Source organism: Ziziphus jujuba, chromosome 12 (genome assembly GCF_031755915.1).
Source record: "Ziziphus jujuba cultivar Dongzao chromosome 12, ASM3175591v1".
In the NCBI taxonomy this organism is placed as follows: Eukaryota; Viridiplantae; Streptophyta; class Magnoliopsida; order Rosales; family Rhamnaceae; genus Ziziphus; species Ziziphus jujuba.
In genome coordinates, this window is record NC_083390.1 from 12,065,397 (window position 1) to 12,082,895 (window position 17,499).

At 31.3% G+C, this 17,499-nt stretch overlaps 2 protein-coding genes across 7 annotated transcripts; one reads left to right on the forward strand and one right to left on the reverse strand.

The window, feature by feature from the left end:
* Positions 1-1,445: 1,445 nt before the first annotated feature.
* On the forward strand, positions 1,446-7,524 carry LOC107428982 (TATA box-binding protein-associated factor RNA polymerase I subunit B). Of its 5 annotated transcripts, none has more exons than XM_048462541.2 (6): positions 1,446-2,291; positions 2,450-2,586; positions 4,019-4,643; positions 4,937-5,779; positions 5,978-6,111; positions 6,819-7,524. In XM_048462541.2, the coding sequence occupies exons 2-6, from the start codon at positions 2,476-2,478 to the stop codon at positions 7,488-7,490; spliced, it is 2,385 nt and encodes a 794-aa protein (XP_048318498.2). In that variant the 5' UTR covers positions 1,446-2,291; positions 2,450-2,475; the 3' UTR covers positions 7,491-7,524. The 5 variants fall into 5 exon arrangements, with proteins under 5 accessions (XP_048318498.2, XP_048318497.2, XP_048318499.2 ...); XM_048462540.2 differs by having other exon boundaries at positions 1,446-2,264; XM_048462542.2 differs by having other exon boundaries at positions 1,446-1,691.
* Positions 7,525-9,200: 1,676 nt separating this feature from the next.
* LOC107428996 (zinc-finger homeodomain protein 11) lies at positions 9,201-11,015 on the reverse strand. Of its 2 annotated transcripts, XR_009635054.1 has the most exons (2): positions 9,765-11,015; positions 9,201-9,353 (listed from the first exon to the last, which is right to left on the reverse strand). XR_009635054.1 is itself a non-coding variant. In XM_060813268.1 (1 exon), exon 1 carries the CDS (start codon positions 10,857-10,859, stop codon positions 9,822-9,824), a length of 1,038 nt encoding a protein of 345 aa, XP_060669251.1. In that variant the 5' UTR covers positions 10,860-11,013; the 3' UTR covers positions 9,747-9,821. The 2 variants fall into 2 exon arrangements, 1 of the variants encoding a protein (XP_060669251.1); XM_060813268.1 differs by lacking the exon at positions 9,201-9,353 and having other exon boundaries at positions 9,747-11,013.
* Between the last annotated feature and the right edge of the window lie 6,484 nt (positions 11,016-17,499).

Sequence of the window (17,499 nt, forward strand, 5' to 3'; positions counted from 1 at the left end):
TTCATTTTTCCATCTTTTATTCCCATAAATAATTGTTTCTATTTTATTACAAATGATCATTCTATAAAGTACTAAATGAGGCCTAAAAGTTTAATATGAATTGTCAAATGGACGTTGAAAAATGAGTTTAGGAATATATCCTTAGGCTATTATTTAGCTTAAATATTATTCTTATATACTTTTATACGTTTATAGCCATATTAACAAAATCTTTCAATATTGTATTATATACTAGACATTACTCAATAATAGGGATGTAACTTGAAAATATTATAAATAATAAAATAAAAATGATTTGATGATTGATAGTAATTATAACCTACCCATTTTCAAATAAATTATATAATTTGGAGCTTATATAGTTTATTCATATTTAGTTGGCCATTCAAATATATTTATATTTAGTGGGCTTGAAACTTTTTTATGTGGGCTGGATTTCTTTTTAGTGTGAGAAAGATACGGAAGGTGGTTTTTGTGTGTAATTTACTTTGGGGGGTTGGAAGATGTGCATAGCTATCAGCTTTTTGGAAAAGAGAGAATATCTTTAACTAAACTGCTTTAAATAAATGCAAGTCTCTTGGATGAACAGTTTTTCTTTTATATTTTCTGATATTTGTGCTTATCTATGAGCAAATATGTTTTAGTTACTAGTAGATTTTTATTATACATTTTTTAAAATTATTCTTTGTTTTATAATATTATTTTGTTTTTTTTTATTCTTTATTAATATTTTTATTATCACAGTCCTATTTTAAAGTTTGTTTGTGCAATATTTTAAGTGATGGGTAATTGATGATTTAGCAAATAATAAAATGCAGCTTTTACATAGAATGATACAGCTGGCATCGTGGCTTTTTTCTCTTTATGAAACCACTGTTCCTACCAATACATATTTATTTTTCACTTCTCTTGTCCATGGTTTTTGCATATTCCCTTGTTAAAGGTAGGTATGTGGTGGATGTCCATTCCAAGAACGTAAATGTAGTTTACTTAGGCTTTCGTGCTCTTTGCTTCTTTTAACTTGCTTCCTTTATTTGCTTGTATGTTTTCTCGATTCTTTTCCATCCCGTTAATTTTTTCTTGTATTTCACTTGGATTTTTATTTGTACTTAGTATGAATACCATTTTTCTACTTCAAAGATTTACTTTATTCCCCATAATTTTTGTTTGGCATACAACTTACACCTTAGAAATTTAATTCTAAGCATAACATATTGGCATGTTTTATAAGATCCTGAATTCTGATGCATGCCTACATTAAAAACACATGAAAATGCTCTCTCAATTGTTCCTGCGAGTACCCGCCTTGAATGGGGTGGATTTGATTATAGTGTTTGGGCCGGATTTGGATATGATATTTTATACCCAAGAAGGGTTTGGGTTGGGAACGGATATCCCATACCCGAACCCATATCCGCTAAAAATATAAGAAATCTAAATGAAATTAAAGAGAAAATTGGATTGAACTTCTCGAGTCTCATGCTGATATGCGCGCCAATCTCAAGGAAAACTGTGACCGACCTGAATTTCCATTTTAACCTTAAATTTCATCAATCTCCGGCAACTCCACCTTTCATCAAGCTGCACCCCACTTTTCGTTAATCAGATTGACTCAATCTTCGGCAATCTGTAACTCCACCTTTTGTCAAGCTACACAGGCAATTTCTTGTCAGCGAGTTCTTCAATCTTAGGCAAATCTCTCGTCTGCAAGTTCTTTAAGTTCTCCAATCTCCGTTAACAACTCTCTATCTAATGGGTTTATTCATTTGAAAAAAAAAAAAAAAAGAAAAGAAAAAACTATGAATCTTTTTTTTTTCCTTTTTGTTTCTCCTGGAATCTGTGTTTGGATTGAGCATCTACTGTTTGCTGAAATGCTTGTGAGAGGTGGTTGAATTGCATGCTTCTTTTTGTCGGTCCATAACTATTTTTGGGACAATGGTGTGTGTAACCCTTGAGGCTAAGCTAGTATATAGGACAATTTTGCCTCAGTCATAGCTAACAAACAGAGCCATTCGTAGCCTTAGCTTTCTTATGTACTACTTCATGATATTCGCTACCGGCCAAGTACATAACTAAAAGCAAGAAAAGCCCATCACTCCTTTGTAGAAGTCTTTTTATTTTTTGTTGTTCCCTTTGCAGATCATTTTCAACGCTTTTCATGTTCTAAGCGCCAGTATATTTTGGCAATATTGCAAAGGCATAAGAGAGTTTTTCACCTTGGTAGTCGATAACTCAAAAATAGAGTCCCGCACTTTGATTCTAAGGTACCGTGAAGTAAAGAGATGAAAATAGTATGTCCTTCTCGATTAGCTTCTTCATAAAGTTTGTATATGTCTTAAAGTAATGAAAGGCAAAACAATTGGTTCTCTTTTTATATACATTTTAGAGAGTTGTTTTGCATTGATATCTATTTAATGTGAATTCCTTGCTATGCTAATTGAAACTGCAGAGTGGTTGAAATTTTGCAAGAAAGGGATGGACCAGTTTGACCACAAAATGTGGTTAAAAGTTTGGGGCGGCTTGGATATCCGTGAACCTGACGGGTTCGTGTATGGGATAGTACGCATCCAGGATTTGCCGGTACAGGTTCGAATTTCGGAAGTTTGGATATGCCCGCCCTGATTTTCATCCCTCCAGTCCTAGTAAGAATAAAAAACAAAAGGTCTTGGCAGCCAGTCCATCTGTAATGTTTACCTGGATTTTTTATTTTTTCACATAAACAGATGTAAACATTTCAAGTATAAATTACGTAGCTCACATTAAAGATCTCATTATCTGCAGAAAGTTGCTATAAATACAGAAGCGAAAGGAAAATAATCAATTCCTAAAAATTACCAGCTAGGTTATTTTGTTTTCAAGTGTGGGTGTGAATGAAGTGAGTACTAGGATTTTCAAGTCATTTTCCATTTTAGAATGATCAAAGGAGCTTTTTTGTTTTCCCCATATTTTACTGTACTAAGATGGCATATGTTTCTTAAGAATTTGATATCTCACAAGGATAATTATGTATTATTATCTATTCTCATTCATTGTCTTTCTTTTTGTTATTTATTTTTTTATTTGTACTTCTGTAACATATTAACATGATTAGTGCCTCAAGTAAACGGGCATGGCATATAGGCCACAACTAGAACATAAATTACATACTAAATTATATGCAATGATTTGCTATGGCTGATTTGTTGGGTTATGTCAGCGTTAAATTTGAATGATTTGTTGAGAAAGTAAATGTAGAAATTGGAATTTTGGTCCTTAATGTGACAGTATGATTTGAATGAAAATGATCCTTACATGTGTGTCAATTCATATGATTTATTGTGAAATTATATTGCCAAATATTTTATGTACCACTATGTCTTAAATTCTAGGATTTACCTGGCTCTGTTATAATTTCATTAGTAATTTTTAAATTTAATTAGTGTATTTTTGTCTTTCTTTTTATTGTGGGGAGTGTTCCTTGTGTAAATGAATTTGACAAATTATGGTAGTTTATTATTTTTCTTATCCAATGATAAATAAATTCTTATTTTTATTAAAACGCTTACTAAAATTAATTAGTTTTTGAAAGTTATAATTCATTTAAAATATGAACAGTTTTCAACAGTTAGAGAACTCTCATCCAAGGTTAGAATGATTTGTCAAAGTAATAAACGGGCCTATGTTATTGATACTATATAAAACATTTAACTTGTATATGATTTACCCAAAAAAATAATAATAATAAATAAATAAATATATATATATATATATATATGTGTGTGTGTGTGTGTGTGTGTGTGTGTGTGTGTGTGTGTGTGTGTGTGTGTGTGTGTGTAACCGCACCACGCCTGCTGCCCGGGTTCGATACTGGCCAAAGGGACGAATTACCCCCAACAAAAAAAAAAAAAAACAAAAAAAAAAAAAAAAAAAAAACCCAAAAAAAAAAAAATATATATATATATATATATATATTGTGGGTTGATTTATTTATTTATTATTATTTTTCTAAACCCCAAAATCTCCAATGTCTGACCCCCAGGCGTGGAGGTGCAACACTTGCGGCAATTTGGGCCTTGCCGACGGCTCTGATGGCTTCTTCTACTGCCTCCAATGTGGCTCTCAGGCTGAGGACATCGTTGATACCGGCGTTGCCGATGAGGACTTCGTCGACGCGGGCGGCGAAACAGGCGGTGCACTCTACATAGCCAGTCACCGGCGCCAACGTAACCCCTCCGTCATCAAAGCTGAGCCCATCTCCCAGTCTGATTTCCTCCTCAGTTCTACCGTCCAGTCCCAGTTCTGGGCCTCCCTAAACCTAAACGATGAGACTCCCAAGAGTGATAGGGTTAAGACAGTGGAGTACGATTATGATGTGGGACCCTTCAGCGATGGTGTAGGACCCACGGAGCCGGAGGATTTTGGTTGGGTCGGGAAGAGCGTTCCGAGCTTTGAGGATTACTATAATGAGACAAGGATTAGGTATGTTATGGGGTTGCAGCTAATGATAGAGTCTCAATGCGAGGCTTTGGTTAGGGAGTTTAAGGTTACCCCATTGATTTGTGGGTTCGCAGGGACCATATGGTTGCGGTTTGTAGCTGGGACTCGAGTCTTTGATGATGCTTGGGTTGAGGAGACTATTCACGAATCTGAGACTCAGGCACATGGTTTGTCTAAGAGCTACTCACTCCTTATGCCAATGTTTCAATGAGGACATTTCTATAATTTTGTTACCATTAGTTCCTATTTATGTTCTTCGTCTCTATGTAGTTTTTTTTTGGGCCTTCTAGAACAAATTTATATAATTTCATTTGTTTCCTCGCAATTTTGGTGACTTTTTTGTGTACAGTGATGTATGCTATATGCAAGAGGCATATTTTGTTTGTTGCCTTCTCTATCTTTATACCAAATGGTGGCTTTTCTTCTATGGTATCTTAGTCTTGAATTTCATTTGTTTCAGGAGAATCACCAACCGATTTTAAGCCACGATCTAAATATAAGGCAGAACCACAAAATATTTATGGTCAACGTGCAGTAATGATATGGTTTAGATCACTGAGAAAGAGAATACCGTTAACTTGCTCTTTAGCTGTTTCTTTTCTGGCTTGTCATCTTGCGAGGGAAGCAATTTTGCCAACAGACCTTGTAAAGTGGTCACTAGAAGGGAAGCTTCCATATTTTGCTGCATTTGTTGAAATTGAAAATGTCATTGGAAAGCCATCAAGAGCCTGTCCTATAAGTTCAAGTACAATGTTTAGGCCTCGTGAATCTGTTTCAGCACAGAAGTTAGAATCATTGGCAGCATCAGTTGCTGAGTCCATTTGCTTGGATTTACCTCCTGTAAACTTCTATGCAATTGCTTCATGCTATCTCCAGAAATTATCTCTTCCTGTGGAAAAAATTCTCCCTCATGCATGTCGCATATATGAGTGGTCGACGCCTCCAGATTTATGGTTATCAACGAGTGAACTGAGGCTTCCTACTCGTGTTTGTGTAATGTCAATACTAATTGTAGCTATACGAATTCTATATAATATTCATGGTTTTGGAGATTGGGAAAGAAGATTATCTAATGATGGTGAAGCACCATCCACATCTTACTGGACTGGAGAATCAGATCCCAGTTGCAATCCGAAAATGAGAGATGATTTTACGAATGGTTCTGGTTCTTCTCCCGACATTGTAGATGATTCAGGTACAAACCCTGTTGAAAACACATCACGTGCTCAGAAATCTGAATTGGATGCTGCAGAGCTTTTGTACAACCTTGAAGCAAGATACAATGAGATTGTTGAAACCTATGGTAATTTTTTTAGCATTTCTATATTAAGAATGACATAGCAATTTTGTTTGTTTCTTGATTGTGTTGTTCACATGGTCCACATGCTTTCATCTTCCCTGCTTCCTTCTTAGCTAGTTATTATAAAATGTTCATTTTCATGTTATGTTATTATTATTTTTTAGATTATTTTTCTGAGTCACGTTCATGTTATGTTAACAGAATACTCTAAAGACTTACCAACATATCTCCAGTTCTGTAAGGATGTGGTCTTTTCTGGTCTAGAACCATCTTTTGAGGATCGTGAAGAAGAAAAGATGATAGAACAGTTGTGGAACTATTATCAGAATAACAAAGTAAGTTTGAATTCAGTTATTGTTCTTAATTTTGTGATCATGTGATTCATGTTGATACCTTGGAATTACTGTAATTTTTGAATCTGCTAAATAGTAGTGCATTCTAAGCCTTAAATAGTGTTATGTTCTTTTGTCAACTTTTTTGTTTTCATTGATATTGTTCTCAAATATTTTGCATCCCAAAAGGTCATTCAAAAATGTTGTAATCAAAATAGATGCGACTGAAGTGAATATGGGGAAAATGGGAGCCAGGGTTACGGATCTTGCTTTGCTCTCTCACATGGATATGTTGTTTAATTCACATGGTGGGAAGTTTAGGATTAAAAAAAAAAGAAGGAAAAAATTAGAAGCAGGACTACACATTCTCATGTTATTATGTCTCATATATGTGATTTTTCCCGTAATATGAAATGGTAAAACAAATCGACCTATCTATTTGAATATAGAACTAATAACCACAACATGCTACAAAAGTGAAAGAACTCATTTCGTCTTCTTAACAGGTTTAGTAATTACTTGTGCTATTCTTGCCGTACTATGGATTCTCATGCTTCCTTATGATTGCGTATTTCTCTCACTGAAATCTGTCACTCTTTTGTGGAGTTTTTCTGTCTTTTTTTATGATGCTTTACATGAATTTGTTCCTGGTTAGAAACGTTATTTGCGTTAATATAAACATCACTCATTTTATAGTATATCATATTCAGGATTCTGAAACAGCAAGTGAAAAGGAAATGCTTTGTGGTAGTGGAGCTGTTAGCCAAAAGAGACCAAGGACTGATGAAGGATGTACCAGTCGTCTTCCAAAAGAAAAAAAGAAAATTAGGGATAGAGATGTTAGTTACTCGTCCTCTAATGATGATGATTCTTACCATACAGGGAACCAACAATGGAGCCAAAATGGTGATCATTCTTTTGATAGTTTGCAGGGTGGTCGAAACTCTGACTCTAATGACCAAATTTCAGCTGAGACGGTCGTGGATGAAACTACAGAGACAACCAAAAATGAAGCAGTTAGACGAATTAAATTAGACATGGAGGAGAATAATTTCTGTTATATTCCACCAAGGGCCAACATCAAAAGATTTGGTTACCTCTTCTATGTGAGAAAGAAGGATGAGGGTGCCTTTACTTATGCTGCCCATGCTGATTACTACATATTGCTTCGAGCTTGCGCGAAAACTGCTCAAGTTGAAATCCGATGTATGCACATTGGGGTATTGAATCTTGAGAGGAGGCTGGCTTGGTTGGAACACAGGATCAACCACTGCTTGCATTTGACCCCTCCTATTGTCTCCTGTGAGTTTTGTAGTGGCATGGGCCAGGGAAATGCTACAGATGAAGATGGTTTACATGGATTTTCAAATTTAAATATATAGTCCTTTTTTAAAATGATTCTACAATTTTAATTTTTATTCCTATTATTCTAACAAGGCTTGAAATTTACTAATCATTACTAGCCAGTTTAAAATAAAACCGTCATGTTCATTTCTTTGAATTAAATTGAAGCCTAAGTGGTAGTAATGTAGTAGGGGAAAAAACCATAATTGTGTCTTGCTGCTTAATCTTGGTAAGATGGTTCTAAATGCACCTAAAATTTTCAAATTCTCCATCTACAAAGCCCACCGTTATTAATAAAAGTTTTGTCAAAATAATAAGTAAACCAAAACAATTTGCACTTATTATTAAACTATGGTTACGACTTCGGAACGAGCAATAATATATATATATATATTATACAGAAATTTGAACCCAATATGCGGGATGAGTACTTTGGTTGGATTGGGCAAATTGATGCATCAAAATATGCAAGCCAAATCTTAATAGTGTTTATTTACATCATCATAATTCCTTTTGACACTGCTAAATTTTTTATTCAGTATCTCATGACTGCAATGTAAATATCTTGGAATAGTTTGAGTCTATCCTGACCGGCTCAATTTAAACTTTTTTGAATTCGGCTTATTCAAAAAATAGACAGAATTTGAATAGTTTGTAAGTAGCTTCTATTTGTATTTTCTATGCGTATATTTTATTATTAATTTAAAATCTATAGAAAACTTAGAATACATTTATATTTAATTGTCTGCGTAAAAAAAAGAAAATGTGTCGGTAATTTAATGATGAAAATAAATTAATTTTAAAAATTAAATATTTGAATCTTTTAAACTTCTGTTTTATAATTAATTAAATAGAGTTAACTTGAACTTTTCATGAAGCTCATTTCAATTAAAATATTTCAAATTTTATGCGTTCAAGTAATCACTTCTAAATTATGAAAGCCAAATTTGAAAATTCTATTACTCGATTGACTCATGTATATCGCTATTTATGATTCAACATTTCTCATATTTAGTCATAGATTAAACATAAGATATATTGAGTGGTTTATGAATTGTTAGGTAATATAAGTCCCACCAATTTAAAAATTGCTCCACCAATAATAATCAAACAAATCTTTGATTTTGTGAAAATAAAGTGCAAAAAGAATGACCCAAAATATTCAACCAAAAATTTTTTTTTTAAAAAAAGAACCAAAATAGAAACTTGTACCCCTCCTCCCCCATAAACATTAGTTAATTAATTTTGTTAATGCTTATACTTAATGGGACCGATTAGTCTCTAGAAGTAAACGTCCAATATTGCCCGTTCTTCGCTTATGTAAAATATTGAATTTTTGGTCCACCATATTCTAAAAGGCTGCCACATAGTGCAGAGGGGGGACGTTGAAGATATGTAAGAAAGAAACACGTGGCATGCTTAAGGGTAAGTCGGTGGATGAAAAACTGAATTAATTAATTATTAAACAATGAAATAGTCTTAATCTGGTTTCCCGCTTATCTTATCAGGTTATGATTAGCCGCAGCAAAGATACAATGCTCGCCGTTTTAATCATCCAACCAAATAAAGAAAGGTCGCAGTGCTTGTGGCTACTGTTTCTTCCAATTTTCTTTATTTTAACTTGCCTTAAAAGCTCATGTAATCAAAGATAATATACTAAATTACATAACTCTTTAGTTATCAACTTGGATATCATAAAATATATACAATTATAAAAGATATATAAATATTAAAAAAAAAAACTAAATATTATTGTTTAGATATCCTTTCTAAGTTTCTATATTAATTTTGTAATTAAAGCGGTGAAAATTTTGTTAAATGTAGTGATGAAAAGTATTAATGAATTGCACCAAACCTTATCAATGCCATTATACCCAACAGGACAAGGAGTCTACGTATTTCTGCAAAGGTAGGAATGCACCATAAATGAACATATATAGAATAGCATATAAGAAATCTTAAACAAGTTGCAGGAATAAATAAATGAATTTAAAAGCTCTGAGTTTTTGACAAACTGAATACGAACAAGAGCGTTCACTTATGAACATCGAAAAAAAAATTAAAAAACCCAAAAAATTCAAATATCAAAATATTAATCTACTTTTGAGATTTCTCTAAAATTTGCAAAAAAGAAAAAAAAAAAAAAAAGCAACAACATAAATTTAAAAAAAGAAGAAGAAAAATTGTATCTTTTTAGTTGCAAATCTTCTGTTCTATTCGTCTCGCTCGACAAAGGTCAGTAAATTAACATTGCAGAAAAAAAAAAAAAAAAAAAGGAAAAAAAAAATGAAAAATTAAAGAAGAAGACCCACTGAAATTTTCCTTTTATTTTATCTCTCTGTGTGTCTCTATTTCTGAATCCCCACAGATTATGAAGAAGGAGATGAAGAAGACCCGTTACTGAAAAGATTGAAATCAGCTTTCCTATCTTCATTGTTAAGTACTCTATCACCACCACCATTGTTATTGTTATTATTATTATTATTATTATCATCGACATCTACATTGCCTTCAAGATTTCCTTTGTCTCTCTTCCCCAAAGTGTGTTTGTTATTGTGCATCCAAACTTTGAGAACCCCTTTTCCAACCCCAAATTCATTGCAAAATTCCTCAACAATTCCTTCATCGCTCTTTACCATTTTCCAACCCACTTTCTCGGCAAACAAATGCATCTTCTCCTTCTGCTCCTGGCTGAATTTCGTCCTGAATCTCTTCCTCCCGTTCGAGTTCTCTGTTGTCGTCTTCATCATCACCGCCGTCTGATTAAAACTCTGATTGTGATGATGCTGATGGTTGTGATGCTCATCCGACGGACCAGAAAAGCCGGTGCTAAGAGCAAGAAGCATCTGAGGTGGGGAAGCAAAATAGGAATTTGGTGGTAAATGAGAAACCGGCGGTGGAGAGTGTGGGCTAGGAGTTGGGCCAGGGCTGGAGCTCCGACTGGGGCTTAGACTCGGGCTTGAGCTCCGGTGACATGGCCGAATAGGCGGTGGAAGAGGCGGCGAAGGGTAGCGGTGGTGGAAACTGAGAATCTTGCAGCCGGTGATGGGTTCGTCGGGTTCACGTCGGTGGAAATTCCGGTGACAGCCACAGGCGGCGCATTTTAGCGAGGTGGGGTCGGTGGGTATGGCAGTGGGACAAGGCATGAATTCTCCACAGCCATCGAGAGCGTGACCGCCGATGGAAGCTGCATGGTTCTTGAGGCATTCTCTGTAGGATACCACCATTGAAGACGGTGGAGGAGGTGGTGGTGGTGGTGGTGGTGGTGGTGGCGGTGGCTGAGGGTGGTGACGTTTAAGAGAGCCGTTGGTGAAGGATAAGGACTTGGTGGGTTGGGCCTCTGGTGGGGTTTCAGTATCAGTATCTGGAGTTTTGATGGTGTTGGTGGGGGAGGGGGATAAGTCCATGGCTTGGACAATGTAGGGAGGATTGTGATTGTGTGGGAGGGGTTAGGGTTTTGTTTATTTATTTGGGGGTCTTTATTTTTATTTTTATTTTTTTAATCTTAAAGAAATAAAATAAAATAAATTAAAGAAAAGTTGATGATGATGATGGTGATGGTGATGCTGTAATGAGAAGGGATGAGAAATGTATAAGGAAGATGGAGCTTCAAGAGGAATTGTGGGGACGGAGGAAGCTAAACTTTATGCAAAAACAAGTACTTTTCTCCAAAATCTCAACCACTTAGCATTCGCTCATAAACAAGGCAAAATCCAAAATTAACCCCAAAGGGAAAAAAAATAATAAATGAATAAAATAAAAAGGAAGAAATTGAGGGGCAAAAAATCTTTTAATTATTATAATAAATAATATAAGAAAAAATCTTTCATTTTTAGGATTGGGGATACTTATGTGATTTCATGTGTTAGTTGTAGACAATAAATTAGTCTAATATATTTTTAGCTAAGAATATATTCGTTGAAGTCAGAGATTTAAATTTTAGGCAGTTTAATCGTATAGATATACGTGGAGATTCATAATAGATAAAGGACATTTCAGTCCCTGCTGTAAGGCTCTGTTTGGCAACGTGGGTTTCCAGTCCCACTAAATTTTTATCAGCCACTCCTTTTAAAATATATATATATATATATATGATTTCTACATCATCTAATTATATATAATTTTTTTTATAAATTTTTAATATGAGATATTGACATAATTTAATATTATGAAATTTTTTATTATTATTTCTATTATATGTTAAATTGTTTGTAAATAATTACGTAGAAATAGATGGTTTACTCTCTCTCTTTTTTTTTTTCTTTTCTTTTTTTTTGGGTTCTTTTTCCCCTTGAAAATCTCTTCCTTTCCACCACCATGCTCCTATCCCACTCATATCTGACCCCCTATCAATGTACCATGCATTTCCTTTTACCTTTCCCATGCAAAAAAAGAAGAAAGAAAAAGTAAAAAGAGCAAAAATGATGATCTTCAAAGTCCAAACTACAAACAATAAATTTTTGAATCAATTTGAGGTGATTGTTTTTTTGTCTTGGATTGAAAATTGCCAATTTAAGTATTCAAATTGTTAACCAAAGTAGCAATTTATGTTACTTTCTTTGGTTTGAATTTTGGTATCCACGTTTATTTTATCTTCGGTATGCCAAAAAATGGAAAATCTTTGGTATCCACGTTTTAATATATCCATCTGAAAAAGATAATATTGCATGCAGTTGTTGGAAAATAAAGAAAAACAATTACTTTTCTAAAAATAAGTTAGACGAAATGGAAATACATAAAAAATAATAACACCTCTTTTTTTTTTTTTTTTAATCTAAAATTAGATAGAATGAATTGATAACTTCAGTGTTGTGATTCTTAAATATAAAGGCATGTACGTTACCATAGATCATATCAAATCTAATTTATCATAGCATAAAAAACAGAGCCCTTTTAAAAAATAAAGAAAATATCTTTTAAAAATAATTTAGTACAATGAGTCATTCATAATTGAATAATTAATAATTATTCTGTAAAATTGACATGTTTTATATTTTTAACATTACAATGAAAATTGTAGATTGTTAAATTTATATTACACATTATTATTGGTCATTATATATGGATAACATCATAGATATGGCATAATATTATATATAAATTTTTTTTTTCAAGCATAAACAATTTTCCTCATTAATAAGTAAAACTAAACAAAAAAAACTTTGCGTTCATAATGATAAATTGACAAGAAGTTTTTTAGTTAAGTTGTTGTATCAAAAACAGAAGAAATGCTAGTTAAAGAGCAAGAGAGTGTCATTAGCAAAAAGAGGTAGAGAATGTTTTTCATGCCACCATTAATGTAAGTCATATCTCTACGCTTTCACGTGTTATAAGCAATAGAAATGCGGCGACACTCCACGCTTATTGCCTTTTTTATATTCCTTTTTATTTTATTTTATTTATTTATGTTTTTGTTTTCTGTTTAGTGCTTTAATATCTAATTCTCTGTTTGTGTATGAGATTTGATCTTAATTCAATGTTAGAGATGGCAAATCACGCGTGTTAGAATGATGATTGATGGGTCATTAAGAAAATTATTGCTTTGAGTGAAAGCTCATGTTTGAGGCTGACTTTTGCTTGTAACGTAATATACATAAAATCTAAAACAGAAAGGGTTAAATGAATGCAAACAAATAAATAATTACCATCCAACATTGTGTTTGAAAACTCTAAATTTTATCATTCTGTATATGCATAAAATATTATAGATTCAAAAAAAAAAAAAAAAAGGGAAAGTAAATTCTCATAGTTTTCGAAAGAACAATGATTTGGTGGACTTATATGTGCAAAATGATTTTGTGTGTACATAAAGTTTTACCACATTTAGTTTCCAGCACCTAATTAAGCCTAAAGGGGGAACAGGTAAGTTTAATATGCTTCCAAGTTACTGAAATGAAATTGACATCCACTAATTAATCGACTATAAATTAAGGGTTTAAGGGGTTATGTTTGCTTTTACCAATAACGATGGTGGAAAACATATATATATATATATATATATATAGTTAATCTCAAATGATTTTTATTTTACTTTATTAATTAAAGTTTATTTTTAATAGATATTATATCACATTAAAAATTAAGATTTAAAATTCAAAAGGTGATCAAATATAATTTTAATTAGGAAAAGTTAGCTTTATAGGAATACAGTAATTAATGAATGTAATTTTAAATTTTAACTTTTAATATGATTTAAAGGTTGAAAATAAAAATTTCATATTAGTTATCATATTAAGCATCTTATGTCTGATTGTATATAAATACCTATCTACTTATATATATATATATAAATATAATATACAATTAGTTATTTTATAATATAGATATCTGTATCATAGAAATTTGAAGATATAGATATGAAAAAATTATTATCAGCTAAAACCTTTAATTTTTATTATCGATAATAATTTTTATTTTCAACTATATTCACAAGGTTTTATAGTACGGATATCCATCCCATAAAATTTATATATAAACAATATTGATATATTAAAAAATATAAGTAAAGTTGGTTCAATTTATATACAACACATATACAAACCGGTAGGGATTATAAATTTCTTATAATATTAATATATACAGCTTTCATTTTATGTTGGAAACCTAGTGAGAATTATCACCTGAACAGCTATGTTTTTAACAATTTGATTACATGTTAACTTTTTTGATGCATCAATGTCCGAAAGGTTTGGTTTTTTATTTTTATTATTTATCTTTTTAGTGAAAATGGACTCATTCATTCGAAGACGGAGATAGAAAGAAAAAAACAGTCTAAATCTTCGTCCAAAAATATCACTAGTTAAAATCGATAAATTTATCATCACTAAATTTAATGTACTATATAAGAATAAAGAATGTGGTTGTGATGAAATCTGCATTCCTCCATACCGCAGTCAATTCATATGTCTATTTGCAATTTATTTGCTTATTTTTTTCGTTAACGTTATTCAAATTAAAGATTTCTCATTTGGGTATGAATATTGGTATTAAATTGTTCTCGTGAGAAGGAGTCCGTATGCATTTTAAAATTGATGGTTCTTTCACAAGTTTTTAACCTTCACAAGTTTTTACCTATTAAAACAATAAAAACTATTATTTATTATTATTGGTGATCTATTATTTATAGGATTTGTTGATGTGAAAGATTAATAGGCTATCATTTAATATTCATTTATCATATAAATGTTTAGTTCTAAAAATTTTAAAAATTTAATTGAGATCTAACTAATTAGTGTTTTGTGGATCTTATTGGTGACCATCATCATTATAACAAATAACTTTATTCTAAACTAATTAATCCCCTACTGGCTAAAAAATTTTTATGCCAAGTTTAAAAAAAAAAAAAAAAAACTGTTATGCCAGTTGCCAAGTTTTGTTTACTAAATAATGTCCTAGTACAAAAAATAATGTCCTAATACATTAGTGATCGAAGAAAAAAACCTATGCCCTATTTATAATTATTATTATTTTTTTATAAAACCATGCCCAATTAATGAAAGAATAATGCTAGAAATCACCAATTATTTCCAAATTTATTTACTAAATAGTGTAACTATGACATGATATTGGAATTAACATATAAAAATATTCTTATATTAGGGTTATTTATTCAGATCATTTATTTATATTTATAGTTTATATTAATTTATCAACTAATAATATATTATAAACTATAATATATTTGTGGTTTATATTAATTTCTCATAGCCACACCCATGAAATCATAGGTTCAAGATACCTCTTCCATTTAACTTAGAAATTATTATAATAATAAAAATAATAATAATAATATATAGATTATTTGGTAGATAATTTCCTAGGCAAATTTGGTAAATCCTCTATTTTGTGAAATATGAGCACAATAACATCCTATCGCATTATTGGTGGTTCTATTCATATTACGGAATTTAATAATCATATTATATTTTTATATTCCATAAATATCTTTTGATAAAAGGCCATAAATATCCTTAAGTATATATATATATATATATATAAATAAAATACTATGTACACTGGAATGATATTTTAAGAAAAATTATAAACCTTAATAATAGAGTTTAGGTATCAAAAGAAAAAAATAAACAAAAATAATTGGCAAATCATTCCTTTCAATGTTGAAAATTTAAGTATTTAACTTTCTTTTATAATTTATTTGTTTTCTCTATATGCTCTTTTTTTTTTTAATCAAGTTTTTCGTTTTTTCCCCCTTAAAAGAGTTTTGTTCTATTTGTTTTTTTGCAACAATTGTTTTCACCATGGTATTTGAAATTATCTAGTATATATAATTTGGACAATTTAAACTTGTTTGGATTTTATCTATTGGACAACTTCAGTTTTATTCAAATCATATAAAATCTAATAACAGAGATAATGAAACTTAGCGGTTAAGAGGAAAAGTAGACCATTCCTTTCCGTCTTTTCAATATTGAAAATTAAGTAATTAGTTTTCTTTTATGATTTATTCATTTTCTGTGTTTTATTTTATTTTAAGTTTTGTTTTATCTGTTCTGTGTAAGAAATATTTTTACCACGACATGTGAATTCATTCAATATATATAACCCGAACAATTTAAACTCATCTAAATTATATATATTAAAGAACTTCAGTTCTATTTAAGATGTATAAATACATGTTTTCTGAAATATATAATTCGTACAATTTGAATTCATCTAGGTTATATATAACAAACAACTATAGTTCTATCCTAATTATATAAACCAAAAAGCAAACACAACAATATATAATGTCGTTTGGTATACATAATTCAATCGTATTAAACCCATCCAAGTTACGTATGCAGAACGACTTTAATTCTATTTGAATTATATGAACTGAATGGGGTCTTCTAAGATTGCTAATAAGAGTGAAAAATAAGAGAGAGAGAGAGAGAGAGAGAGAGAGAGAGAGAGAGATTTTTTTGAAAAGCATAAACCTGGACTCCACGTTCAGCTTTCTTACATCATGAATTTTTTTTATGAAATAGTTTGGATTTGATTTATTGCTCTGGTTACAAAGCTTGAATATGAAGTGAAAAGGATTTGAAAACTAGGGCAGTATACTTTAATTTTAGAGGAAACTAGAAACAAATATATGTAGTGTTTATATTTAATTATATGTAAAATTAAATTAGGTATAATTAGTTGTTGTAAACACTAAAAAATTGAATTAAAATAAATACGTTTAGAATGTAGTAGTAATGGTTATTAAATTTTATAATATGAATAAAATTACCCTATATTATATTGTAAATAAAATTTGGTGAACAAATTTAGGGCTATAATATTGTAAAATAATTGAAAAAAAAAACTCATTTGCGAATTTAATGCTTGGGACATGGATTTTTAAGGCACTGCTCTTCTTGCTACTTGCTTAATGGCATTAAGAATGTCTGAATGAATGGTTTTATTTATTTATTTTTTGGGATAATTAAGAATGAGTTAATATTGAAACATATATTGACAGGCTATATTATTGGTATATTATTGGCTTTTGATAGTGTAATTAATTAAAAGATGTTGGACCAATCCAACATCATAGGGCATAGATTTACCCAAAAAAAAAAATAAAAATTTATAGGGCATAGGTTTAGGCGTGATGTTTTACTGATTTGTACTTCTAACCGAGTTGAATTCTTAATCATGCTTTTTAAGAATGCAAGAAAATAGTAATCTAGTGATCCAATTAAAGTTTCATATGAGGTTCTGAAATTTTGTTGCCAAGGTGACATGACATCTTAAAAGAGGTAAAATATACATTAATCGAATGTTGTGAAAATTGGTTGCAGATTTGGAAAATTTGTGATGACAAATTGGCAACCGTGCCAGCGACAAGTGACATGCACATCTACAAGCCTAGGCCACAAAATATGGCTTTAGAGGAGATCGGAGTCAAAATCCTCTTAATGACTTGAAACAATATTCTGACAATTATGTCATCATCAAAGCACGCGCATTATGCAAACATGAAAAATCTAATAGATACTGCAGTCTGAAATTGGATAACCTCAGGCCATGTCCCACAATATCTTTCTCTAGGCTTGGTTT